This window comes from Camelus dromedarius, chromosome 8, assembly GCF_036321535.1.
Source record: "Camelus dromedarius isolate mCamDro1 chromosome 8, mCamDro1.pat, whole genome shotgun sequence".
In the NCBI taxonomy this organism is placed as follows: Eukaryota; Metazoa; Chordata; class Mammalia; order Artiodactyla; family Camelidae; genus Camelus; species Camelus dromedarius.
Window position 1 is genome coordinate 78,801,702 of NC_087443.1, and position 26,457 is coordinate 78,828,158.

A 26,457-nucleotide genomic window follows, 5' to 3' on the forward strand; every position below is an offset into this window, starting at 1 on the left:
TTAATAATAAATTCTGAAATGCCATTTGCAAATATTTCCTTTGCAACTATAACCCTGGATGTCCACAATTAAAGCCTCAAGAATTTTGTAAGGGCAGTCCTTGGATACTGTCTTCTGTGGGGAAATTACTTACGTGTTCATGGACGAATAGGTCTGTCTGATGCTGAGGATACTTCTGAACTCATGTATTTGTCTGCATAATGGACCTCTGTGGTATTAATTATAAGTCAGTGTGGATGTACCTTTGGTACCCTGTTCTATTTGGAAAATTAATTTGCTTTGCTTTTCTTTTTTTTTTTAAGTGAAAACTACCTGGTTCGCTGGTCAAGTTCCGGATTGCCTAAAGATATAGACAGATTACATAATTTGCGAGCTGTTTTCACTGTAAGTGCATCCAGAGATGTTCAGTTGAATTGCTCACCATTCTAAGGACTATTTTTAATGACCCCCTTCTGCCCTCTCACCACACTGGAGTATGGCTCCTTGGGGTGCTTGTGGGGTTTTTGGGGGGCAGGTGGGGTGGGGAAGGGAGGTAATTAGGGGTATCTGTCTATCTATTTATTTTAATGGAGGTACTGGGGATTGAACCCAGGACCTTGTGCATGCCAGGCATGTGCTCGACCACTGATCCTCCCCACCACTTGTTAATTTAGTAACAATAACATAACTGCCCAGAAATCTTCTGGGTCTCTAGCTACCCTTAGAATCCCCATGATGAAGATTTACTCCATTGCCATTGAACATGTCTCTTAAACTTGGATCTCAAATTCATTTAATGCTAATTGACTTTTGTTATTCCGTTCCTTTTTGTCATGTGAATAACTTATTGAAATGCTAAAAACTGGTTGGAGAAAAGAGTTGCTATCCATCTTTTTTACCGTCTGTTTCAACTGAACCTGCCTTGAGTAATGGTTCTCCCAAGTAATTTATGGAAATTAATATTTCTAGGACCTCGGGAGCAAAGACCTGAAACGGGAGAAGATCAGTTTTGTTTGTCAGATCGTCCGCGTGGGTCGCATGGAGCTGAGGGACAACAACACGAGGAAGCTGACCTCGGGCCTGCGGCGGCCTTTCGGGGTGGCCGGTAATCCATTTCTCTCCTTTCCCTTACGAGCGCCAAGATCATCCCATTCGCTGTGAATACCAGCTGCTCTTGAATATTGGACAGTGGGCCGCTTGATTTATAAGCTTTTCTGTTGCAGAGAAAAGAAAAATCTTATTAGTTCTTCTCTCTGTGGTTTCAAGTCGACCTGCAGCCCAGGCTGCCTCGCTCCCCAGGCTTCAAACGTAAATCATGTATTTGGTTTTCAAGTGGATCCAGTCTCCTGGAGGAGACCCTGACCCACATTCTCCTCCTGGAGGGAAGCCGGTCCCGGGAGAGGTTCAGGGCTTCTGGGCTGGGCGATCGACTAACTTGGGAATGAATTTGCACGGAATGGTCAGAGTGATGATGAGACGGGGAGATGAAACTGCGGGGACGATGTGGTTGTCTTCAGAGAGGTGCTTTTTATCCTGCACACGTGTGCGCTTCATTCCTCTTCTGTTCTGTTCTGCTTTTGGTGGCAGCATGAGAACAGTGGGGGAGGGGTTCCCTCGGCTGAGGGGAGAGGAGAGCGTCCCCCGGAAGTTCACACTGGCTGACCTCTTCCAACGTCACTCTCATTTTTCACAATTTGGGAAATGATTTCCTCTCACTGTGTGACGGTTGCAGTGGTATTTCATTACGCAGCCCTCTGTTTCTTCTTGTCCTTTTTGTGATTCTTGGGATTTGTATAAATATGCACGTGAGAAAAGTTCTTCCTTTCTGATGCAGTGCTGGATTTCTTATACCAACAGCAAAGGAAGGATTCTTTGCCTGGGCTGCCAGGAAACTCAGGGCTTAGTTTAATTTTGTTTGGTTTTGACCTATTTTATTTTGTTTTGTTTTAATTGAAGTATGGTTGATTTACCACGTTGTGTTAGTTTCTGGTGTGCAGCATAGTGATTCAGTTACACATTTATATATGTATCCCTTTTCATATTCTTTTTCATAATAGGTTATTACAAGATATTGAAAATAGTTTCCTGTGCTGTACATAGGAGCTTGTTTAAGCTTGTTTATCTATTTTATATACAGTTGCTTGTATCTGCTAATTCCAAACTCCCGGTTTATCCCTCCATCCCCTTCCTGGTAACCTTGTTTGTTTTCTATGTCTGTGAATCTGTTTTTGTTTTGTAAATTTGTGTCATGTTTTTAGATTCCACATGTAAGTGATACCATATGATATTTGTCTTTCTCTGACTTACTTCACTTGGAATGATAATCTCTAGGTCCATCCATGTTGCTGCAAATAGCATTATATTTCATTTTTTTTTATGAGTAGTATTCCACCGTATATACACCCCACATCTTCTTTATCCAGTCATCTGTTGGTGGACATTTAGGTTGCTTCCATGCTGTTTTGACCGCTTTTAAATAGGTTTTAGTCTCAGGTCAGTTTTAGGTTCACAGCCAAATTGAGGCAGAGGGGGCAGTTCTCACTTCCCTTCCTGGTTCCTCCCAGGGGGGGCTGGCCCTCCTGGAGCTGTTTCGCTGGTGTGCTTCTGTGAATATGAAGTCAGGACTTGAGCTTTCTGCTTGTATATTTCCCAGCTTCCTCCTGAGATCTCTTAGTCTGAGACGGAGGGAGTGCGTTTCATCGTGTGATGTGATCATGTAAATTTTTGACACGGGTAAATACTTTAAAGTAGCGGCTCTCAGCCCAAAGTGTATTTCTCATACACACTTGTACCTTCACAGACACAGTCTGGGAGCTGTTAAAACGTGTTCTTGCCCAGACCCCATGCCAGATGGTTGAGTCAGACCTGTGCTTTAACCAGCATCACCTTTGTGCCACGGCGGGCTATGTGGTGACTGGCGGTTGGCTGCCATCTGACCGCGTGCCTGCCTGCTGCAGGGTGGCCTCAGCACGCCCCGGGGCCTCTTTTCAAGGTACTGAGCCTCTGACCCACTCGGTCCATACCTCCTCTGACCCCGTGTTCTCTGTCTCATGAAGAAGGGACATCTCAGGATATTGATCAACGTTTTGGTGATCATATTCTGCCCATTTGTTTTCCAGCCGCATCTCCACGTCCAAATTTAATCCTGAGGCTTTATCTGGAAGGCTGCTGCACACTGCTGGCGGGGCCCAGGTTGCTGACATGAGCAAGGCGTTGGTGGACCTTCTTAAGCCTACAGTTCTTAGCCTTCTATTGAAAATATGATGTCGCTTTTTAAAAGACCTTTTTATAATGTGAAAGTGATGTAAAATTGTAAAAATGATGGAAAAGAAAGAAAAGCATAATGAAAACATCATTCATTCCTAATTTTGTGTAGCCAAGGTTGGATGTCATGGCATTTTGGTATATTTGTTTATAATTTTTTTCCCCTTGTGTGTGGTATGTTAAGTTTTTGAAACACGACCAGACCATACTTTGTTTTAAAAGTTTTTTTCAGCCTTCCTATATATAGGTTTTGTGTTTTCATTATCATCATAAGCACATTCCATGTCATTATCTCTTATTTTCATTCTATTTTTCTTTTTAAAAATTCTTTTAATTGAAGTATAGTCAGCTTACAATGTTGTGTCAATTTCTGGTGCACAGTATAGTGATTCAGTCATACGTATACATACATACATTCCTTTTCATTATAGGCCATCGCAAGCTATTGAATATAGTTCCCTGTGCTCTACAGTAGGACCTTGTTGTTTATCTGTTTTATATACAGTAGTTAGTGTCCACAAATCTCAAACTCCCACTTTATCCCTTCCAGCCCCCTTTCCCCCTGGTAACCCTAAGTTTGTTTTTTATGTCTGTGAGTCTGTTTCTGTTAGACCATACTTTTTTGTTGTTTGTTTATTTGTTCACTTTTTCTGGTCTCTTTTTTTATGTCTTAACCCTGTTCAAGTGTACAGTTCATAGTGTGAAGTATACTCACATTGCATATTTTGTACTTTTATCTTTTTAAAAAACTTAACTTTATGTTGTGAACGTTTCATTTTATTAATAATATTCAGAAATCCGGATTTCCCATGGCTGCAAACTGTGGCTGTGTTGTTATTTCAGTGGCCCTTTGCTTTGGGGCTTTGGGATGTCTTCAGCTTTGAGGTTTGGCAGGTACGTGGTGCACAGCCTTGAACTTGGATCTTTGTGCCCCTTCTGTTTGAAGAGGCTGAAGCCCTCGAAGTGGAATTGCTGTGCATTTTGGCCGCCTCGATGCTCCGGGCCTGGGTGCTGTGAGCGGGTGGTACTGGGCGTCACCCTGAGCCTGCCCGGCCCCTCCCCCTGCGGTGCGTTTCCCGTCACTCCTTCCTGGTTTCCTCCCTTTGCTGTCCCTCCTCCACTGCCATCGTCCTGACGCCACCTTCCTCCTACTGCTGGTGTCGCGTGATGTTGTTTCTGCGCCCTTCACGTCCTCCTCTGTCACACGCCCACGGTGACTACAGACAGCTGCACTCTTGGCTTTTCTAAGACTGACCCTCACCCCTGCATGTAGAGACCCTGGGCTCTCAGTTTGGGGGTGACCCCCTCCAAGTCCTTCATATCCCCCTTTGACAGTGGGCACCTTTTAGGGCCCAAAGTCCCAGCTGCAGTGAGAACTTCTGTGGCCGAGGCCTGTGTGCTGCAGAGCAGCGAGGGAGGGCCCTGGGGAAAGGATGTGGGGAAGGCAATTTCAATGCCTTCAACTCCGAGCCTAAGTCCGGGGGGTCCCAGGGGCTGTCACCCCTAGGAGGTAGCAGAACCAAGGCTGCTTTCCACTTCCTGGTGCCCCGACCGAGGCTGTGTTTCTTGCTCACGTGCTGACTTCCTGCCAGTAGTTTCTGGGCTCCTGATGGGGCCAGGGCTGGAGACGGGGGCTTTGACCAGGGAGCTGGGCCATCAGGGTGACTCACCGTCAGACAGACTAACGGAGGAGAGAGGTCTGCAGACACAGGAAGGCTGCAGGAGAAGGTCTCCCAGGTTCAGACTCACCTTGTTCTAGCCCATAGCTGAGTGTCCCAGCTGTTGCTGCAAAGACCAGAGGCTGATTGGATGTTGGCTGAAAAACGAGCTGTTTGGTGGTTCTGACACGTGGTGAAAGTGTGGTCTTGGGCGTATGAGCATCTTCACAATAGGGGAGATGCTTCTGTTCTGGTCCTACAGATGCCTCCCCACTTTTTTGGGTGGGGGAAGGTGGCAGAAATGGAAATTGTTCCCACTTTTAATATATGATCTTATGTCGTTCGGGAAAGGATCGTGCACAAGGACATAAATGAGGCGTGTCGTTCACTTACCCGCGGTCAGGGGTGGAGGCTGAGCAGGGTGGAGAGCATACGTGTCCAGCACCCCAAGGGCTGTTCTGGGGGTTTCTCACTGTGTTCTTCAGACCTGGGGCACTGGGGACTTTGTAGCTACCACATTTTGGGCAAGTTCATTCGTGTCTTTGAGCCTAGTTTCCTCAGCCGTCCAGTAGGTAAGTGTGGGGATTAACTTTCAAATGTTTGCTGAAAGTGTCTGCAGACGCCAGCATGGGGATGGGCAGACCTTAGCCACTTCATTACGGTTTCCCTATTTGGGGGCGTGTGGTAAGTGATGTGAGGCCTCCGCACAGTGCTGTCCTGTGTGGTCGCCCTGCCACGCATGGTATTTCAGTGTAAATGAATGAAGTCGAAGTAAGAATTGAGTTCCTCCATCACACTGGCCACTTTTGGGTGCTCCGTGTGATCGAATATCTCATCATCACACCAAGTTCTCTTGGGCAGTGCAGCTCAGTCAGTGCCCGTTGGATACTAGGAGAAGGAATTTATTAACTGGGATGCTGCCATTTGAGCCCGGACCCTATTTGGGTCGGTGTTTTCAGATAACTTAATTTATCTTTCAGCCATGGAAAACCCTTACCCTTGAATATCAAAACATTCCACCATGCAGTTTGTGCTGTAGTTGGAAGACATTCTGATGTTGCTCTGTTTGTTTGCTTTCTAGCACTTAAGCAAAACAATCTCTGTTCTTTTCTTGTCCCCAGTGATGGATGTCACAGATATAATCAATGGAAAAGTAGATGATGAAGACAAACAGCATTTCATTCCCTTTCAGCCGTAAGTACAGAGCAATCAAAGTACTTAACCAGATAGAAGATGGGAAATGTACGTTTGGGATAATTATCTTTATAGTTAAGTTGATCAACTCAGCACAGATAGCACTGATTATTTTATAATAATGGAAAATCTGTTTAGTCACTGCTGGGGTGCGTGGCATTTTTGTCATCACTAGAAACTGGGGTTAGAGTTTGTTTATAGTCTCACAAGTAGCAGATTCTCCAGGTGATCCCTGAAGTGCCTTATCGTGTAGGACATGCAGAATTACAGTTCCACTCCGAGCATGAATATTTCTTTACGTAATTGATTTATTCTGGCAGCTATTCACGTTTGCAAAATACAATATTTTCAAATACATCACGGGACATTGCTGTTTTTACAATTAAAAAGAAAAACCAAACAAAACAGGGATGAATTCTTTTGTAAAACGAGAAATAAGACTTTAAGGAAATGATCGTGCTGGTGACTTTTGTGTCTCTGTGTTGCTTACGGTGGACTCTGGCTGTGCTTGCCATTTGTGGGGGTTGTCTAGTTCTGACCTGACGTCTGTCGAGAGGTGTGGGAAGCTGGGAAAGCACTTGGAGGAGATTCATTAAATTGATTCTCTGATCTGAAGGTAGATCCCCTAGAAAAGTTTCAAAGACTTGGTGTTACTTCCCTGGAGATGAAAGCTGGAGGGCACCTGGATAATGGTGGGTAGTCCCTTCAAGGGCACTTCCACACCTCAGACAGAGGTGGGGAGAGAGGAGGAGGAATTAGAGTGGTTTAGGTTAGTTGCAAGAGGCGGCTTCCTCCTGGTGGTGTGAAACCTGTGCAGAGTGGATGACGATCAGTTGAGTTAGAATGACCTGTTGTAGTGCCCTGTGTTCTGTCTTTTCTCCTCATTCCTGTTTCTGTTTAAGTGGTTCCAACTTGATGCAATTTTATTTTAGACATTTTTGTGTTGTTTTCAGGAGTTGACTGGGTTGGGGTGGTTGGCGGTGAGTGATATTAGTGGGTGGTGGAAGGGGTCAGATCCCGGGGCGGGTGGGGCAGGAGGTGTGAGGTCGCTTCTGTCTGCACCACTGTCTTTGCCCAGCGGACCACCCCTTCAGCCCCAGGCTTGAGAACCACTTGTTCAAGATGGAATAGAGTGGTTTTCTTTGCAGGCAGGTGATCTGGTCCGATAGCGTCCTGTAGCATGGCTCGGTAGGAATTTCTGCCATCTTCTCAACGTAAGAATAATAGAAAACCCTGTGATAATGTGCTTGAAGTCGGGGTTCATTTTTTTTTGTATCTCATCACACAACTGGAGGCACAGGTGTTTTATGGCTTTGTTGTTTAGATGTATTCTTCTGTCCAACGCAGTAACCACTAGCCACGTGTGGCTGTTTAAATTAAAGAAAATTAAATAAGATTAAATATTCAGTTCCTCGATCACAACTCGTCCCGTTTAAACCCTTCCATGCCGCAGCTGGCTAGTGGCTGCCATATTGGACAGCGCAGGTGGAGAACATTTCCATCATCCTAGAACGTTCTGTTGGATGGTGGTACTTTGGAATCAAACCCAGTGAAGATAGTTACCAAGGAAGCTCAGTTCTGCAGAATCTGGAAGTTTCTTTAGTAAACAAGGGGAACATCACCTTTGAATACGGGCCAATGTTGAGGTAACAAATAAAATGCATCATTATAAGAGATAATACTAAATTGCTTCTTTTGGCCATGAGAAGCAAATGCAGCCCAGTGCTGTTTGATTGCTGTTTTATATATTAGACCTCAGAGTTTCCTGATGTCCCCAGTGTACCCCTGTGTTGAAATTACCTGTTGCCTCTTGGTGTCTCTGGGGAAAAATCAAGGGAAAAAGAACTTGGGCTAGGATTTGAAAAGCAAGGGGCATTATTGGTTTCAGATTCACTAATCTGAATGTCACCGGGACACGTTATGACCTACCTGAGATGGCTTCTTGCCGCCATCTTTTTCTGTCGTGTAGTGAAATACCCACTTAAAGAAATATTCTTACATGTTCAAGTCTTATTGTACTTTGAGGCTACTTGTTCCGTGAAAGGAAGACTAATAGATTAATATTTTCGATGTTAGAGACAAAAGAGAAGCATGATTTTAATAGCAAAACAAGCAGTGAAACCAGTTCTTTGGGAAATGCCTTGCTAATGAACCCGTATTTTGGTCTATTAAGACTGATTTATTACATCACAGGAGAGGTTTTCAGGACGGAGGCACAGTGTACATGTCTCTCTCACTCTCTGTCTTTTTTACTTGGCGGAGTAAATTAAAACAGTCCTCAGCTCTCTTGAGTCATGGGGTCTCAAGTGATAAATAACATTTGTCCTTGTTTCTAGAAATAATTTGAAACATCATGTACATGCCATATATTTTCTTGCTCACTGCCTCCTGTGCTTCGCTGTGCTACGTGGTATTTCCCTTCGCCCATGCCGCCTGTTTGTATTTATTCTCCTGGTCCTAGAGCAGCCTCTCGTAAAAGCTCATTCATGGGTCCCCAAAACCTTGACAAAACGTTTACAGTCATAATTGTGTCACTGTTTTACTTTTCGGACATGGCAGTTGTGTTCTCCAATTTAATGCCGCTCTTTTCACATTTAACCATTTGAGGCTGCACTCGGTACCCAGTCTGATGGAGTAGGGTGGTGGTTTCCCAAGCTTCCCAAGCAGTTAGGTCAGAGGGTTTTTTTTTTTTTTTTTTTTTTTTTTGTGCCTTGATTTCCCTTCAAAGCACCTGCCCCTTGACCTGTGCTGTATGGTCAAGAATTACTGAAATAGCAGAAATGGCCATAAACATTCCTTGGTATTAAATGCTGTCCAACTATGTTATTTTTAGTTAAATTCCCCTTTTTAAAATTGTCTGATAGACATGGAGTGGAGCCATGGTGCACATTTATTTCCTGGGGACAGGGTCAACCTCGTTTACCTTACTTCTCTTGTGTGGTTCAGCATTTTCCTGATCAATGCTCTTCCTGTCTCTCTTGTCACCTATCCTGTCCTTTGTCGTGCGTTGACTCATGATGCCTCTCTCTCGCACTCGGTGATGATGATCTCTTGTGTTCCCCTGTTACCGTGACCTCTGGGTCTCTGTGCCCCTTTGTCTCCTGTGGTCTTGGTCGTCCCGTGCCCTCCAGGCTCGCGTTGGACGACGCCATTCGACACAAGCCGCTGAACATGTCATCCCGTTTTTCACCCAGGGTGGCAGGGGAGAATGATTTCCTTCAGACTGTTATAAACAAAGTCATTGCTGCCAAAGAAGTCAACCACAAGGGCCAGGGTATGTATTATTTTGTTTTGTTTCTCTAAATGTCCATTTACATGAACTTGGGACAAAGCTGTGTGGTTTGGATTTTAGTTTGATAATGATCATATTGATGGTGATGATAGTGATGATACTGATGATGATAATGGTGGTGGTGATGGTGGTGGTGGTGATGATGCTGATGGGGTGATGATTGTAATGATGGTGGTGGTGGTGGTGGTGATAGTGGTAGTGATGACGGTGGTGTGGTGATGGTGGTGGTGGTGATGGTGGTGGTGATGGTGGTGGTGATGATGGTGGTGGTGATGGTGGTGGTGGTGATGATGGTGGTGTGGTGATGATGGTGTTGTGGTGATGATGGTTGTGGTGATGATGGTGGTGGTGATGGTGGTGGTGATGATGGTGGTGTGGTGATGATGGTGGTGGTGATGGTGGTGGTAATGATGGTGATGGTGGTGATAATGATGGTGGTGGTGGTGATGATGCTGATGGGGGTGATGATGATGAAGATGATAATGTTGATAACATGATTCTGATAACGATGGTGATGGCAGTGTTGGATATTGGTGGGCACTCATTGTCCCTGATGTACAGCATATGAGGTTTTTCCTGCTGATCACCTTTGTAAGCATTGCTGAGAGCCAGCCTCCTGGGTGGGAGAAGAAGACTGACTAAGATACACTTAAGTGTTTGGAAAGGGCCCAGAGTTGATGAGACTAGAAGCGACTTCTTTATTCCCTTTCTCAGACCTGCCCCGCCACCTCTTCTGTTACGAACACCTGAATGACTTCGCGGGAGGATAAAGTAACTGCCCACTGCCTGTGCTTTCACCTTGCTGTTTGGAGAAACACAGAGACGTTTGACGTGGGCCCCCTCCCCGCGTGCTCTTTTCCCCGCTGGTTTTCCCCCTCTCATGCTGTGAACTAGTCACTGCCGCAGTGTTGCTGGGCCCCCCCCAGCATGTCCCCCGGGGAAACTGGCTCCATTTTGCCGACCAGTTCCCCTTCCGCTCTGCGGTGGCGGGGACTTCTCCTCCCCCACGGCCTGTGTTGCCGTCATTGTTTTTAATCCCACACTGACAAGTTTCCCAGCAGCTGACCTTCTGTTGGCAGAGGCAATGAATCAACCACCTCGGGCTGGTGACAGCTGGCACTCGGCTGGCCAGGAGGGCTGCTGTTTACTGAGGCCCCGCCTCCAGCCGGAGGGGAAGTCACCTTCAGAATCACTCCGACCCGGGGCTGCTTTTAGCGCTGGTGGGAAAATCCACCTCAGTTCTTGATTAGATCCAGACGTAACCATAAACTCGGCAGAGCTTCAGTGAATAGACCTATTTCATTGTCTAGTTGCCTTATGTCGCTAGACTTTTAAGAAACAATTATCTTGATTCATTTCCCATCATTCTAAAGAAGCCTGTGAATCAAGCCTGAAGAATGTTCTGGAGGAATTAGCGGCCCATGTTGCTCCACAGGGACCTTTGGCTTCCATTTGGTGTGAGCCACCCCCTTCCCTGGAAAATAACAACAAAACAAAAGCCCCAACCCCAAATGTTAATGAATCGTGTCGCCGGCAGACAGAGCAATTTTCAGCTGACCCAGGACCCGTCCTCTCATAAATTACCAGCCCTCCCAATTTGCACTTTAATTGAAAACCACAGGAAGGTCCAATTAAAGCTGTTTGATTGGAGCCACTCTCCGGGGGCCGGGGGTGGGGGGGGGAGCACCCAGGCCCCTGACTCCTCTTGCAAAGTCATCAAAGTTTTGATCAACTTTTATTATAGAGTCACGAAGGAAAGTAGGGATGGGTGGCAGGCCAGCAGGCACTGGCTCGGAAAGAGGACCGAGGGCCTGCCTGTCAGCCTCACTGGTCTTGCGGCCAAAACCGATGTCACAAAGATGGGCTGATGACAGGGCCCCTCCTTCCTTGAACTCCGGCGGGGAGGAGTGGTGCTTTCAGGTCACAGTGAGAACTAAGAGACAAGACCATGGACTGTTTTCAGAGGGACGGCTGGTGCCTTCCTGAACCAGGATGCCCTTGGGCCACCTCACTAGCTCAGGTTTACTGTGAAGCAGGAAGTGGCGGAGTGACGTCTCTTCAAGCTCGTTTTCAGGCCTGCTTCAGTGCCTCCCAGGAAATGCTGAGAGAGCCGGGGCCCACGGATGCAGCATGGAGCTGGCTGCTTGGTGTGTGGGGTTTTGCCCAGTGCTGCTCCGTGTTTCCATCTGTGGTGACCCGTCAGATCCTAGTCAAGTGCATGGAGCAGTGAAAGGGACCTGGGGGGACATGGCCTGTCTCTTCTGAACTGGTCTCCAGGCTTTGGCCCAGTTTGGGTTTACATCTACATGTTTACTTGTCACAATTGACATCTTGTTTTTTTTTGGGGGGGGCAGGTAATTAGGTTTAGTTATTTATTTATTTTTTGGAGGAGGCACTGGGGATTGAACCCAGGATCTCGTGTGTGCTAAGCATGTGCTCTACCACTTGGGCTATACCCTCCCCCCATAACTGACATCTTTAATATTTAGCCTAAATTATTCGGAACCCTGAACCCAGAGATGCTGGGTGTTTTATGTGTTCGCTAAATCCTCAGACACCCCCAGACTTCTGCTACTGTGGTTTGAAATGTGTCTGCTAATGCCTTTTGTTCTTAGTTACTCTGGTTAAATAAGAGTCAACCTAAAATGTACTTTTTCTTTGAAAATTGGCCTCATTTCCTCCTATGAGGAAAGTGTTTTAAACCCAGTATAACTGGGAAAATTTAGCCACTGTGTTTAAGTTGTGTTATAACAAATTGTGTCCCTGAGTGACTGGTTTATCAAGTAAGATAATTGAGCAGCTGGTGTTGGCGAGAAAGAAAAGGTATTGGAAAGAATACATCTTTACCTTTAGCCCATTAAGTCATGACCTCACCATACCCTGCAAAGTCCTTGATAAGTGTCTTCAAGTTGGATTCATTCTGGAGATAGTCCTTCCTTTGGGAGCTTTGTGGACTCTGACTTGAGAAGCCTTAGCTGCGTCCTGATGTCCCCAGCAGGGAGCAAGTTCGTGGCAACCACAGTGATAATTCCCCTTGCACTTCTGCGAGCATCCGTTTCACTGGGTCTGCTCTACTGGAGGGCAGAGCCAGGGGTTAGGTGCCCGGCCCTTCGAGAATCCATCTGCCCCTGTCCTACATGTCTAGAGCTGTGCCAGCTTGTGAATTAGAAAGAGGGGGTCCTTCCTCTGGGGGAGTGGAGAGATGCATCCCTGCCAGGATACAAGGCTTGGTGAACAGAATGTGTGCTGGATTTAACTCCCACTTGCCTTTCTTTTGTAGTTGCATTGTGCAGTGCACATCCTGAGCAATGATACATGTGTCCCTGATGGGGTGCTACCCCCAACAACTCTTTAGAGACCTCTTTTTATTGGCTATGCTTCTCTCTTATTTCTTTAAACTCTCTCTCTCTCATGATCTGGAATTTTATATGTTAAAAAAAAGGGAGGGGGGAGTATAGAAGGAAAGAAAAGACGAGGAAACAACAACAAAAATTTTTACCTCTGTCTGTGGGTATTATGTTTCAACACCACTTTTGATGTCTCAGCAGAGTGGCTTTCACCTGCCCCCCCTTCTCCTTCTCTGTCTTCTCCCACCAGCGTTTGCCCCCCTCCTCCCTCAGGAGGGCTCTCGCCGAGGCCTCCCCTCGTGGCCCAGAGCTGCAGGTGCTCCCCGTCCTCGGGCTGCATTTTGTGCTGTTGGCCACACACCTACTCCTGGTTTTCCTTTTTCTCTGCCCTCTGCTTTCCCATATCCTGACTTCTCTTTCCCTGCGCGAACTCTGAAAGTCAGCAGGTCCTCTGGAAACAGGTCGGGCCTTTTTCTCTCTCTCCTCATTCTGTGCTCTCACCCTTTAGGACCACTCCGTCCAGATGCTGGACGTCCCAGCACCTGCTGTTGGTCATGCCCACAACTGTCACCATCTCTGAGAACCATTCCCCCCTTCCACCCTTCCTTCCTCCAGTTCTGATGTGACCTCCAGGCTGCTGACTCCACTGTCACCACCGGTGTTGAAGTCCCGCCAGCATCAGCCTGGGATCCTGCAGTGGTTCCTCCATGGGGTCCTCAGCTCCCTCTAAATTCCCACCCACTTGGTCCTGTACAGTCTGTGGAGTCCGACTCTGGTCCTTGCTCCTCCTCTGGGCCTCCCTGCTGCCCTTCAGGGGGCCCAGAGATCCTGCCTCGGCTGGCAGGCCCCACAGGGTCAGGTCTGTGCTGCCTCCGGGCCACATCGCAGACCTCTGCCCCCTGCATCTTGGGGCTCCGGCCTGGAATCCCCTCACTTCCCGTCTGCTCACCCCTCAGGTCTCAGCACCATGTTCCTTCCCCCGGGGAGCCTCTGTGACGTCCGGGACGCAGTCTTGGGACGCACACCCTCCACACGTGCCTTAGAAAGCTCTTTGTAGGCACGTACCTCACTGAGACAGCCGTTCAGGTTTGGCTCATGGAATAGAAGCTAATCCCCTGGCCGTGATGCAGTGAGTCTTTGCCCTGGGTCTGCAGTGCCCAGTGTGTGTCTGGCACACAGTAGGTGCACGTGAGATGCTTTTGAATAAATCAGAGGGACTGTCTAGTTGGCAAGAGGATGGGGGTTTCACCCGCTGGCAAAGAATCAGCTATCATCAGTGACAGGACTTCCTCCACCTCAAGTCATGTAAACCTTTGCAGAGAGGACAGGCAGCAGCTGGAAGACCAGGGACCTTGAGGGACAGGGAGTGAGATGTGAGGAACATTCGGGCAGAAGCAGCCTCAGATGTGTTCCTTATGTGTCCCCATCAGATGTCTTCTGGTTCCGCTTAGAATGAAGGTTATTTGTGGATAAGGTCTGTGGTTTTCCCATGCCCTCTGCTGAGTGCAGGCTGCCGAACTGAGCAGTGGCTCGTGGTGCCTGCCCCCTGGAAGCACGCATCTGGAGGAGGACCAGCGGGACAGACAGGCACGCACTCACGTGCACACACACGCAGTAGTGGTGTGAGTGAGGATGGGTGCCATTCTGTTCTGATGGGCAGGTGGGGTCCTGCAGAGCTGAGTGAGCGGGAAGCAAGCAGGCCAGGCCGCCGAGGTCTCAAGGTTGGAGACCCTGACCTGCCACCTGATAGTGACAACCTCCCTCCCCACCTGGGAAAAGGCATGGTCCCTGGAAATGTCTGACAGAAACAAGCAAGTTTGTCTCCTGTGCTTGACTTGGTAGAGGGTCTGCTTTCTTCCCTCGTATCATTTGGTTGCTGCTCCAGTATTTTATACAGAATTCGATTCTCCATCAGCTTTGCCGAGGGAGGGCGTGGCCCGCACGGATCTCGGGTTCACCATGCTCTCTCCAGGGCATCCTTGTGTCTTGTTTAGAGGCTTCGAAAGTCATTTTTCCCCTTGGAGAAAGGAGTTGAGTGGCGGCCAGAGCATCTGTCCCTCCTTTGCTGTGATGCTGTGAAACAGAGGGATGGGGCTGCCCAGACTGCCGCTGTCCCTCCTGGTCGTGTGGGTGACCTGCTGGTGGCCCCCAGCTCTGTGCTCCGTGCCTCCTCTTCTCAAAAGCCCAGGTGCTGCCGAGAAGCTGGTACCTTTACAGGTCCGTGAAGCTGTGAATTTACCTCCCCAACCCCATCCTCCTCTGCTATCATCCTTCGTGGGAGAATGGAAAATGATAGCCTTCTCAATCCACTCCCAGAAAAGTGCCACCTTCTGATTTATCTTAAATGTATATCAACTCAAAAGAGTCGTCTGTCCTGCGTGGAGGTGGCACAGAACGGCTCTTAATGCTCGTTCGCCGGCAGGCTCCTCCGGGGCGAGATTTGCATCCCAGCTGATGGGATGCAGGTAACTCCCCTGTGCTGGCACCTCTTCCCTGGCTGCTCTCCTTTCTTTCTCATCCACCCACGTTTTCTCTTAAGGTGTCGAGCTGTGAATGAAAAGCCACTCATTCATCAAAATTGATGTCGTGAAAACGTCTTCTAAAAATGTACAAGACATAAAGATGGACAGGATACAGTGTGACTCATGCAACCGTTGTTTTTCTAGGTTTGTGGGTAACATTGAAATTACTTCCTGGAGATATCCATCAGATCAGGAAAGAATTTCCTCATTTAGTGGACAGGACCACAGCGGTGGCTCGGAAAACGGGGTTTCCGGAGATCATCATGCCTGGTGAGAATGGACTCCTTTCACCCTTCTGAGCGCGGGATGGATGCGGCCGGCGTGGGGAGGTTTCTGTAGCTGGCTGTGACGAGTGCCGTTGATGCAAGGGCTCGGGCAAGCAGAGGGTTGAGGGTGGAAACCCCAGCATGGCCTGGGTCATCCCTGCAGGAGCTGTGGGCAGCGTGATGGCTGACCACCCGGCTTCAGGTCGAGGGGAGGAGGTTTCTCCTGGGAGGGCTGGTGTGGCGTGCCCCCGGCAATACAGTGACAGGGACAAGGGGATGAAACAAGCACCTGCCAGAAGCCCAGCCCTGAGACCTTGAGCTGGGTTTCTGTCACCAGCTGGGGTCAACGCTGTCATGATCAGAAGCAAACCCATTGCTGTTCCTTGTTCTGTAGTTGCCCTTAATCGAGATGCCCGCGTGCATTCACCTCCTGGGCCAGGCAAGTTACCTGACCTCCCTTAACTGTGGTTTCCTCATCCGAAGAGTGAGAACAGTAGTAACTCCTACCTGTAGGGCTGGCTGGAGTTGGATGCTCTAGGGTGTGAGTAATAGAAAGCACAAGGCAACTCAAATGGCTGAGCCCTGAGGGTATTTGTTGGTCATGTAACTGGGGACCAGAGACAGAGCTGCCTGGTCAGCCTGGACCACGGGCTGCATTCTTCGCAGCTCCCTCTGCTGGGCTGCATCCTTTGCATGTTGACTTTATCCTCTGGGGACCAGTCCTGCTGGCTTCCATTTTCTTCCCACATCCCAGTGTCCTGAAGAGGACAACGTGCTTTTCACCCAGTGTTTCCTAACAAGGAAGCTAAGTGTCACCCTGCCTGACTGCTCAGGTCCCTTGGGGACCCTGGACAGCCATGGGCCAAGGTGGTGGCATATGTACATTGGCCACCGGGACCTCTGGGAGTGGTCAGCTCCTCCCAACTGCAAGGGTTGTATGAGGGAGATGGGGACACACTACGCATGTCTGGATGGACATCTGGTCAAAAGAAGGGAAGAGGAGCAGAGAGACAGCCCAGCACATAACCTGCCGGAGGTGAATGCACAGGTTCCACGACTGGTGCGTGTGAATGTCCACACCTGGTACCTGCTCAGTGTGTGGTAGTTACCATCCTGGTGTGGCCCCAGCCCAGTCATGGGTTTTAAGCTTATTAAACTGATAATGAGATCCCATGGTGCGGTTAATCTCTGGTATTTACATGTGACTTTTTGGTTTCCAAATAACATTCGTGTTAATCGTCTGCTCTGATTCTCATGAGATCTTGGGATGCATGTTAATATTTATCCTTGACATCGATGGGATACTTTTTGGTTTGCAGGTAATGCTCACATGAGTAATGTAGCTTGATCCACATATGGATCTTGGAAGCCTACAAATTGGAGTTGAACTGATTCCCATCAAGATTAAGCCACAGCCTAAAGTCACGTGGCTAATGAGCGGTGGAAATGCCGCCAAACCTCCCCACGGTTGATGTTTTCCTGCAGCCTCCTGTTACAGGGCTCCGCTGTCTGTCCGTAGGCAGAGCCGGCCACTCAGCGTGCCTGCCGTCACGTGTTGCTTTGTTTAGGGCGTTTTAGGGACGTGTTCTTTCTACTCCCTCTGCCTTTCAGGGCTGTCGTGGGTCATTGTCTGTTCTGTCTGTTAAATCGACCTGAAAGACATCTGGCGTCGGCTACGCTGAATCATGGCGGTTCACCTGTGTAGGAGGAAAGTGTGACATCACAGGAAGAACACAAACTCACGGCTATCAAAGGGGAAAGGCGGGGAGGGGTAAATTAGGGGTTTGGGATTTGCAGATGCAAACTATAATGTACAAAAGAGATAAACAACAAGGTTCAGCTGTAGAGCACAGGGAACTATATTCAATAGCTTGTAATAACCTTTAATGAAAAAGAATATGTTTCTGTATAACAGAATTACTATACTGTACATCGGAAATTAACACATTGTAAATCAACTATGCTTCAGTTAAAAAAATACTTCATGGCAAAACACACTAACCATCAAAAAAAAAGAAAACCTGTGGAACAGCTATTGCTTGAATGCATCAAGTCTGTTCTATATGCAGCAGATTAATTTGGATGTCCTAGTGGACATATGGTTTGCGTTTGGATTTGAGATGTGAGTTTGTGAATGAAGATAATGTCTTCACTGTCCCACATTTATCCTGGGTGACCTTGGGGTCACCCGTGTGCAAAGGGAAAGACAGAAAATGTCTAGTTCACACTGGTTGTGTTTCCTTGTAATTGGTCTAAACCTCCACAATAATCTCGTAATAGATACATGGGGAAACTAGACAGCTGACCACTGTTCTGGCCTGTTGCATGTGTGGAGTCAGGTGTTGGGGTCCCTGGAGTGAGCAGGCCTGGCTTGGGCGAGTCCCCCGGGTTCTCTGTGGGGAGTGGTCACTGGGAGGCTGTGGGTACCGCTTCTTGCCCCCTGGGGGAGAGACGCCTGCCTTTAGCCTGGCAGAAACCATGCCTTGTCCCTTCTGGTCACCTGGACGCTATGGAGACATGCTTCTGTCTCCTTTGCGCAGCGGGAGAGCTGGCCATGTCAGCCTTGTCGCCAGTTCTCCAGGCTTCCCAGGACCCATTGGAAATCCTGGGGTCCTTCTGAAGGATCCTGGTGGGGAAGCTGGGGAGATGGCTGGAGGTTTGGGTGGCTTCCAGCTCCTTCCGCCCCAGAATGAGAACCCTGCAGCCCAGGGTTATTTGGTAAGAGCCTCTGGTTTGTGCCCATCTGTGGTGTTGACCTTACTTCTGGGATGGAGTAGTGGAGAAGGAGACCATGAGGTGGGACCACCCCCTGCCCCGGCACGTGATGCTTCTCTAGCTGATGAGGCTGTAGGAACTTGTTGGAGCTTTTTGATTAGCAATTTTGTGCTTTGACAGAATTTTCAGGCGGAGATGTTGCCCGGAGTACCTTGCCTGATCGGTAAGGCCATTTAGCTGTGAGGGGCCCGGGAGGCTCATGGCGTGTCTGAGGTCACACAGCTCCGTGGTCAGCATTGGTGATTGCCGCCCGGCTTCCTTTCCCAGCAGTGACTGCAGCTGTGGTAGCAACCCACTGGGATTATTATAATAATGATTTTTAAATGAAAGCTGAATTTAATAGTTGGATCCAGAGTAGAGCACTCTCAAAAGCAAAAGAGGAGCAAGAAACCGAGGGGATTTTATTTTCTTCACGGATCCTTGTTCTTTGCCTAGAGCAGGTCGCCTACTGCGCCTGACAAAACCGTTCCCCGTGTCCCCTGTGGGAGAGCAGGTGGGTCAGGCGTGGGAGGCGGCCAGACAGACAGCAGAGCTGCTGTCACTGGGGAGCGACGCTGCCTCTAAATCACGTTGCTAACGAAGCTTGCAGAGTTTCCCCAGTCGGACCATTACCAGGCACTTCATGTGTTCTCAGTAGGAAGAAGCGTCTTGAGCTCATTTGTTATGTGATGTTTTTTGGTTTTTTGGGGCACAGTTTAAGGCCCATCTCCCTTTAAAATGCGCAGGTCTGTTCTTCTGCTCCCTGCGGCCCCATTCAGCATCCTGACAGCTGCCCGCCAGGAGGAGAGAAGCTCCTTTGCAGGAAGTTTCTCTCTTGACCCATCTCTAGTCCCTGATCCTGGGGGTCAACTCAGGACTTTGGCCTGTGGCTCGAATTCTGCTTTTCGTTCAGCTCCTTAGTGGAAGGAAGAGGAGGCCAGCGTTGCACGCTCTCCTCGGTGTGCCAGCTGATGGTGTGATGTTCTTTGGCTTCTGAGACGCAGATGCCCACAGCTGTGCTCCAACATGGGGTGATGTGGGTTGCCTGGATGCTGGGGGGCTGGGTCGGCGCAGACCCACTGGCAGCATTCGAGTCCATGCCCAGCCCGGGCTGCCCATGGGGTGCAGGCTCTCCTCTGCTCAGGTGAAGAGCCAAGCAGATAATTAGGCGCCGTGACATCTTCCTCTTTCTTGCGAGTCTTAACAAAATTGCTTTTGTCATGTCTTTAAACGCTGAGGCTATTTGGGAGAAAATATTTCATAATCATCTAATCCAGTATTTATGACACTCTGCTAGAAGAGGTGGTGAGTTAGACACTTCGGCAGAATTCACGGTTACACTATGAATAATGGATTGGTTCTGAAGGCGTAATTTCCTCCCCCCACCCCAGGTGATGTTCGAAACGACATCTACGTAACACTGGTTCAAGGAGATTTCGATAAAGGGAGCAAGACCACGGCGAAGAATGTTGAGGTTACAGTGTCTGTTTATGATGAAGACGGAAAGCGGCTGGAGGTATGTATCGCTGCGTAGTTCACTCGGTAGTGTTGGAGTTTCCAGGTGTGAACCTCGGTCTGCTACAGAGCGTGGAAAGACACAAGCCCGTTTCTTGGGGGGAGCCTTTGCTCTTTCCTCTCGTGCTCCCCGCGCCTTTGAGGGCTGGTTTCCAGCGGGTCCCGGCAGCTGGCCTGTGTCAGGACATCTCTGGGGTCCTGACCACCTATTTAGCCACACCGTCTCCTGGTGCCCCACTTGGTGGCGTAAACCCGAGGCTCAAACAGCACAGCCACACTGGAAGTTCAGATATTGTTCTTGGCATCTTTTGAGACATGAAGAAACTGAGGCCCAGAGAAATCGGTCGACTTGCTCAGGGTCAGAGTTCATGAGAGGTGGGACTAGGGTTTGAATCTGGGCCTCCAACTTGGTGCTTTCCTGGGGGGTGGTGGTTGGTTACCGAGTTCTCCTATGTGGTCACAGCAGCCGGCAGGGCTGGTGTCCTGGGAGGTGTTCAGAGGCCGTGGCCGCCTGAGGACCAGAGGCTAGGATGCCCGGGCAGACGTCCCTGCCTGCTGCCGCTCTGTTGCCGGTCTCCAGCCGCGGCCCCCCTGGGCCGTGTGGCTGAGCGCAGTGCCCTGTGTGTGTCCCTGAGGCTCAGCTGTTGCAGGCAGGGGGGCATCCTTTCTCTCCGGGAGGCCCGTGCCCAGTCTCTCTAGAAAGAGGTGGTGCTGCCAGTGGGCTTGACTGGAGTCTCTCTCCTCCGAGCTGAGTGGTCAGTGTTTACGGCTGGAGGAAGGGGAAAGGGTGCTTTTTGGTCTGTTGGCCTCACTCTAGCCCCTGAGTGAGCCAGGCAGCTCCCGCAGGTCCTAGAGTCGGCGTTATCAGATGTAAAAGCATGAAGGATGGAGGGCTTTGGCGTCCCTGTACTGACTATGCAACCTTCAAGATCTTCAGTGTCTGAGATCCTGGTTCTATGCTGACGCGGGCTCCCGACGGACGTCCTTCCACGGCGGGGAGCGTGCTTGTTGGCGATGGGGTGCATGGCATTCCTGGAGTGCTGCTGCTCCTTCTGGCTCATTTAATGGGGTGGGAGGAGAGGGGGGTGTATGCAGTGTCTAGCTCTATGAGGTCTGATGTGACCTCTGTATACCTTCTTTTAAAGCACGTGATTTTCCCGGGCGCTGGTGATGAAGCCATTTCAGAGTACAAGTCCGTGATTTACTACCAAGTGAAGCAGCCGCGCTGGTTTGAGACCGTTAAGGTATCCTTCACGTGGTCGTTTGATCCCACGGGGTCGACTATGGGACGCTCACTGGTACCCCGAGGGAGTCCCCACCTCCCACCCCGCCAGCCGGCCCGGGGCTGCCCGCCGGTGGGCACCCTCAGCTGGCTCCGTGGCTCCCTCAGCAAAGTCGTTCAAGGTTGCTAAGGAACCACACTGGCATTTCTTGGAATACATTTAGTCTCATCTCCTTTTGGACATAAAAATAGGACTTTCATGGAGACAAATGACAGAGTCCTCTACAGATAGCTATTGTCTTTCTCTTCCCGGGTCTGTTTTATGTGTGGCATGCTGTCTTTACCCCAAATGTAACAAAAATAGAGATGACAATATGCGGAGGACATCGCTGGGGAGGTGGGTCCTGTCCCCGTGGCACTCCCTGCAGCTCGCCGACGCCCCCACGCAGCCTGCACTCCAGGGGCTTGGGTGTTGGAACCCCAGGCCGGCGGTTGGCTCTGGAATACAGATGTTAGCTCTGAGATTAGGGACAATGTTGGCTTGAAGGCAGCACGCATTTTTTTCCTCTACTGTAAGTCACAAAAGGACAGCCTTCCTTCTGCAGCCGAGGGCAGGTCCCCACCGCTGTGGAGGGAGGACAGACACCTCCGAGTCGGGGCTAAGAAGGGAAATGGCAACTTGTAAAAATAGACTCTGGAACAGTGAGGATCAGGATGTTCAAAAAAAACCCCACCGTCTCGCCCAGGCAGCTTGGCATCCTGGACGGTATTATCTTGTGTAAATTTTCAGAAGGCGTTTGCCTTGGGGAGACTCCTGTAGGGGATCAGGTGTGACTTTCCCCACCCTGCAGTGTCACCCTGTGCAGGGCGTCTCCAGCAGAGTAAGTCCAGTCCCGCGAGGGGGTGCTGGCGGAGGCGCTCACTGCCCTTTCTGTTCCGCAGGTGGCCATCCCCATCGAGGACGTGAACCGCAGTCACCTCCGCTTCACCTTCCGACACAGATCGTCCCAGGACTGTGAGTCACCAAGTGCTTTGTTACCCATGTTTTTCATGCACTTACTCACTGCAGATGGTTCTAGAACGAGGTTACCTAACACCGTGAGGTCCTGACACTTCGGCTCGTCCCCCGCCCCCACCCCGTGACCCTTTCCCCGGGAAGCGTTGTGGCCTTGGTTTGAGCTGATCACAGGAGAGCTTCATTTTCTTCTCGCAGTTTTCAATGAGATGCTATGACTAACTGCTCTCCCCTTTGGTTTCCCCTCTCCCCTCTGACTTGTAATATGGTGCCGTCCGGCAGAAGAGTCGCTGAGACACAACAAATAGATTTAAAACATTGGCTCTTAATGCTCGTTATGCTGGGCTGGGAAACCTTGAGCAAGACCTCTCTGTCTTTGCTGGTGGCCACGGGCGTCTGGAGCTCAGGCCGACCTTTCCCCGTGGCTGTTGGTGCAGCCCGGCCGTGATGCCGAGACTTTTGGAGGAAAGAGCTGGTGTTCGAATCACTCACGTTGCAAAAGGATTTATTATCGATGGCTGAAGTTTGTCTTATCACGTGTGTTGAATTCACTGTGTGCTAAGGGCGTGGGCCTGGGCTGAACACTAAACAAGATGCCCCAAAAGAAAGACACGCCTCCTGGCCTTTGTGGTCTGTATCCATCTGGCAGTGGGCTAAGATTTGGGAACATAAGTGACAATCAGAGTCGGCTACTGTTGTGTGTGGCGGCATCGAGGGAGGGGGTGGTCTGGGTGGGCGTGCTTGTCACCAATGACCCTGTGGGGGCCAGGGCCACACAGATGGGGGTCCTCAGCCCTGGCTCTGTGTGTCTTTAGCTTGAGGAGAAGAATGCGTGGTGGGGTGGGTCTGGATGGCCAAGCGAGACGGAGGCGGCTGTTGCCTGGCAGAGAACAGGGCTCCGCAGAGCAGCTGCTCCTGGGATGGTGTATGCATCCTTCTCCCTGTTTCTGGGGGCCTCTCCTGCGCCCTCCCCTTGGTGGGGAGCCTGCAGAGGCGGGGTGAGGAGAGGAGCCTGGGAGAGTGAACACATGAGGGAGGCTGGGAGCTGGGGGACGTAGACCCCTGTGTGGGGCCGGTGAGAAGCCTTGCCCCTGATGATAGTCACTCTGGGGTGTCGGAGAGGCTGGAGGTCTACAGAGCTGGTGGGTGGAGTGTGACTACCAGCTCGAAGCTGTGTGTGCAGCGGGGTGAGGCCGGGAGGTGGCTGAGCCCAGGGGTCTAGAACAGCACGGGGTCTGTCAAAGTAGGTGGGGGTGTGGAGGTTGGAGCTGGGTGGGGATTGCGAGCATCCTTTGGTCCCGTCCTGTCTCAGTGTTTCAGCAGAACAGGGGGCCGGCTAAGAAGGGGTCGGGGCTAAAAAAGAGTGGGAGGCGCTGGGTGTGAAGTCTGGGCAGCTGCGGAGCAGTGCCCACCTTTGTGCCCTTGCCTGAGGGCCAAATCCAGGCCGCCAGGCGGTGGGCCGGGCGCTGTCACTGTGCAGGGCACTTTGGATGGGTGCAGATGTTGGACACAGACACCCACTCATCCACTTAACTGACACTCACTGCGCTCCTGCTCTGCCCCCGGCACAGTGTCTCACTCCTTCATTTAGATCAGTCCCTGCAACAATCCCATGGGTATCGGCGTGCTCATCACTTCCCGCATTAGAGGAGGAAACTGAGGCTCAGAGACCCACCCCCTGGTGTCCCAAAGTCCTCTAATTGTCAGTGGCAGAGCTCTGGTTCGAACCCCTGTCCCTGTGTCTAAGCATTCACACACCCCGGCCTTGGGGGAGGCCACTGCCGGCACCTGGTGTTTGTTTAGCACCTGCTGTATACGCAGCTCACGGAGAGAGTTCTCTCCTCTTGCAGGACTTAGGCTGGGGTTGAGGAGTGAGGTCAGCTTGCAAGAGCCAAGTGGAGAGCGGCGGCCTGGGCGCATCCCGTGAGTTAGGCAGAGGTGCGGGGCGGGCAGAGTCGGGTGCGCGAATAGGGGGGCACTCTGGGGCAGGTTTGTCCTCAGCCGGGTCCTGGAGGCCGGAGTGGCACAAGTGAAGCAGCAGGAGGCACAGCGTGGCCGGGTGGGCTGCAGGGGAGGGGCGGGCGGGGGGCCCGCCGCAGGGCAGGAAGGTCCAGCACACACAGAGGGCTCGTCTCAGATGCGCTCCCCCTTTGTAGCAAACTCGTCCTCTCTGATTGATTCCACTAGGTCAGGAGGGGTCTCTTCTGTAGCCTTTTAATTTTAAAATCCTTGTTTCTCCTGTTAGTTTTAAGTGCTCATTATAGACGCGAGGCCGTCACCCGCTATACCACGACACATTTGCACAATTAGTGAAGCCTCCCCGGCCTCAGTGTGTGGGGTCATGGGGAGCGTGATGCTGACGGAGCCCCGAGCTGTCCACGGCTGGAATGAGGGCGGCTGCCGGGCCTCTGCGGGTGCTCCGGGTCAGAGAGAGAAAGAACGGGGGCCACACGGCACGCCCCCCCCGCCGCCCCCAGCGCAATCTGACCTGCTTTACCCGTAAAGGAAGCAAGTGATGAGATTTCTCACCCCAGGACCTGTCCTTGGGGTTGGGAAGTTTGGTGCTGACGTGACCGCCTGACACTCTAACACTCCTCTGCAACTTGTTAGCAATTCCAGGCGCTTCAGCTGGTGTTTCACATGGACGTGAGCGGCTGTGAGGCTTCCGGGTCCAGCCTGCTGGGAGCTGAGCTTGCCTTGCTGGTCGGGGCTGGTGGGGTGGGCAGCCCCCCAGCCCCAGCCCGCTCTCTGGGGCACGTGGCCGTCTCCTGTGGCCCCTGAGCTCTTGTAATTTTGTTGTCTGCCTTGCAAAGACCGCTGATGACCATGTAACAGAGGTAGTCCATTCCCTGGATGCGAATATGCAGGCTGTTTATAAAAGGTGCACTTTTAAAATTTGTGCTTCTTAATGAGTAGGATCAGGGGAGGCCGTCTGCTGGCGGCGTCGGTCCCGAGTCCTGAACCACAGCTGCTTTCACAGAGACAAGTTTTACTTGTTTTCATGTCAGTCCAGACTTAAAAGAATCCCTTCTTTCTCATCTGAGCCCTGAGATGTTTTCTGTTTTCTAGAACTGTGTTACGAAGTTCTTTTCTCAGTTCCTAGGAGACAACATTTTTTTGCTTTTATCCTTGATTTTTGGTGGGTCCATCACTGATTCATCCGTCTAATTAGCTGGAATGCATTGAGCACCTACTGTGTGCCAGAGATGGATGGACACCAGGAGTGCAGAGATGAATGAGACATGGTGTCTCATGCAGTGGCGTCTCAGTGTAAATACCTTGAGCCCCTGACCCAAGGTGGTTGGATGTATTGCTCTTTGCCCTCTGACCTTTCACCTCTAAAAAGAGAATCTGGGACATCTAATTTTAAAGGTGTCTTCTAGCTCTGAAACTCAGCGTTCCCATGCTATATTCAGCTGGCATCTTGGAAAATTCATCACACATCCGTTTCTTCAGTCCCGACTCCTTATCTGTTCTCTCCCTGGCCTGGCGCCTGCCCACCTGGAGCCCTCACTGCCCACATGCACCTGCCACACCGGCTTTCGGTCCCACGTAGGGCCTCCGTATTTGGCATCTCTTCTCCTGAAAGGTTTACATCTCGGGTCCTATGTCGCTCGGCATCTAGAGAGACTCTCCAACCATCCAGCCGATCGTCCTGTTCCCACCCTCACCTTTTCACAGACCACTAGCTTTTGTTTTCTTTGTTATCTGAAAGAACATATATGTTGGCGTCACCCCAACTAGAGCAAATATTTTTCAAGCAGCTAATGTAAGGCAGGTGCTATTTCACGCCCTGGGGAAACAGCAGTGAAAAAGTACACGGCGTCTCTTGTGTGCCAGAGTCCAGTGGGTGAAACTAACAATAAACCACAAATCCACACACACACACACACACACACACACACACGCACATGTTATAGGCCTGGTGATCTGGTAGTGATAAGGACTGTTGTCACAGGCTGGGTGACTTAAACAACAGGGATGTACTGTCTCAGTTCTGGAGGCTGGGAGCCTGAGATCAGGGTGGCAGCGTGGTCGGATTCTGGGGAGGATCCTCTTCTAGTTTGCAGACAGCCGCCTTCTCTCTGCGAACTCACGAGGAAGAGGAGAGCGCTGGCATCCCTTCCTCTTCTTATAAGGCCCCCCTTCTGTGGGATCAGAGCCCCATTTAACCTTAAGCCCCTCCTTACCGGCCTTTTCTCCAGTGCAGCCACATGACGGGTAGCCTTCGGCATCAGAATTTTGGGGCACAATTCAGCCCATGGCGACTATGAAGACAGATCGGTCAGTTGAGGCAAAGGAGTGTGATCAGGTTACTCATGGACTCTTCTGGGCGGGCTGGTCACTTCGGAGCAGGTGACAACTTCACCAGAAACTTGAGTGAAGTGAGGGGATGCATCTCACAGGCAGATTCTGGGGGAAGAACGTT

At 50.3% G+C, this 26,457-nt stretch overlaps 1 protein-coding gene across 2 annotated transcripts in view; it reads left to right on the forward strand.

Annotated features, from left to right (window-relative positions):
* DOCK1 (dedicator of cytokinesis 1) overlaps positions 1-26,457 on the forward strand; it is a 484,546-nt gene that overhangs the window by 70,670 nt on the left and 387,419 nt on the right. Inside the window, exons 9-16 of one of the 2 annotated variants that reach the window (XM_031460760.2) lie at positions 303-384; positions 949-1,084; positions 6,023-6,095; positions 9,227-9,369; positions 15,401-15,526; positions 19,668-19,792; positions 20,937-21,035; positions 21,956-22,028. In XM_031460760.2, the coding sequence (XP_031316620.2) occupies positions 303-384; positions 949-1,084; positions 6,023-6,095; positions 9,227-9,369; positions 15,401-15,526; positions 19,668-19,792; positions 20,937-21,035; positions 21,956-22,028 (857 nt within the window). The remainder of the gene's footprint in view (positions 1-302; positions 385-948; positions 1,085-6,022; positions 6,096-9,226; positions 9,370-15,400; positions 15,527-19,667; positions 19,793-20,936; positions 21,036-21,955; positions 22,029-26,457) is intronic. The other variant, XM_064488534.1, reaches the window with a different exon arrangement.